The sequence below is a fragment of the Triticum aestivum genome, chromosome 7B (assembly GCF_018294505.1).
Source record: "Triticum aestivum cultivar Chinese Spring chromosome 7B, IWGSC CS RefSeq v2.1, whole genome shotgun sequence".
NCBI lineage: Eukaryota > Viridiplantae > Streptophyta > Magnoliopsida > Poales > Poaceae > Triticum > Triticum aestivum.
In genome coordinates this window covers 118288067-118289395 of record NC_057813.1, presented here as the reverse complement: position 1 = coordinate 118289395, position 1329 = coordinate 118288067, and the positions used below count along the sequence as shown (strand labels likewise).

Here is a 1329-nt window from a genome sequence, read left to right as displayed (position 1 = left end):
TCAGACTCACATGTGATATGGGTGCAGCCCAACTTCTCAACTAGCTCTAGACCTTTTAGCGGGGCGAGGGCCTCCGCCGAGGCAGCATCTAAGATCATCTGAACAGGGCTGGCTGCTCCTGCAACAGCCTCACCTGCGCTGTTATGTATAACGGTGCCAACAACACCCGTACCGTCTTGATGAAAAGTAGCATCAACATTTAGTTTATAGCATCCTTGGCTTGGCTTTTCCCACAATATTTCACGTGGTTGGCTGGAAATAGGAAACATATCCAAAATTTGAAACAAGTGCAATCGCAAAGGCCGTCCGGGGAGGATCCGCCACATACTCGTCCTTCACCGCCTCCCTCCTTTTCCACCATATATACCAGCATGCAATGGCAACTGACTCTCGTAGTACTAGCATACCCAACATTGGTGACTTCCTGTTCGGGTTACAGATAATATGCTAAGTACTACTGACCCTGATAAGTCTGAAATAAGTGCATCCTCAATGACAACTAGGAGTCCTAGTAGAACAAACACTTTGTGCACGCTTGCAAGTAAATAATAGATGACAAATATTCTCTGGACCCGACTGACAAATAGGACATTGCGGTTGTGCAATTTTTTTTTATGAAATGAGGCCGCCTCAATTAATTCGGATCGACCGAGAAAAAACTACAGAAGTACACATACGTGAGGCGCACTCCGTTTTCGGGCCCAGGGCGGCCGCCCCCCATCCCCCGGGCCGGGCCTGCCAGTGACCAAAGCGCTAATGTGCAACCCAAGTTCAGTGACCGGTGATGGTTTTTCCCCTTCCATGAAACTGATCGAATCAGACACATCTCCAATCTCCACCCCCGCCGTTGAACCACGACACCGAACCTCAACGCAGCAAACCCTCGGCGACCTTCCTCATGCCTCCAGCCAAAGCCAAGAAACTCCGGCGGGCCGCGGCTGCGGCCGCCCCCCCAGAGAGCTCCCCGGCGCCCCATCCGGTTGCGGCGGAGACCCCTCCCGCGGCCCCCACCCCAGAGAGATCCCCGGCGCCCCCTCCGGCTGTGCCGGAGACCACTCCCGCGTCCGCCCCGCCAGAGACCTCTCCGGCGGCCCCTCCGGTTGCGGCGGAGACCTCTCCGGCGCCCCCTCCGGTTGTGGCGGCGACCCCTCCCGAGTCGTCGGAGGCTAGTGTTACGGTTGCGGAGGATGGTGGCGGGAACGACAAGATGGCGGTGGAGGATCTCGGTGAGGTGGAGCGTGAGGAGGCCACCGGGGCGGAGTCGCTAGAGGAGGAACCCGACGAGGAGGAGCCCGAGGAGGAGGACCCGGAGGAGTCGGAGGAGGTGGA

The 1329-nt window shown here is 57.2% G+C and overlaps 1 protein-coding gene across 1 annotated transcript in view; it reads left to right on the top strand.

Moving 5' to 3' along the window:
- Nucleotides 1-802: 802 nt before the first annotated feature.
- The window catches only part of LOC123156125 (nucleolin), a gene marked incomplete in the record, with an annotated part of 14740 nt that continues 14213 nt past the window's right edge, over nt 803-1329 (top strand). Inside the window, 1 exon segment of the mRNA XM_044574294.1 lies at nt 803-1329. Coding sequence (XP_044430229.1) covers nt 899-1329 — 431 coding nt within the window.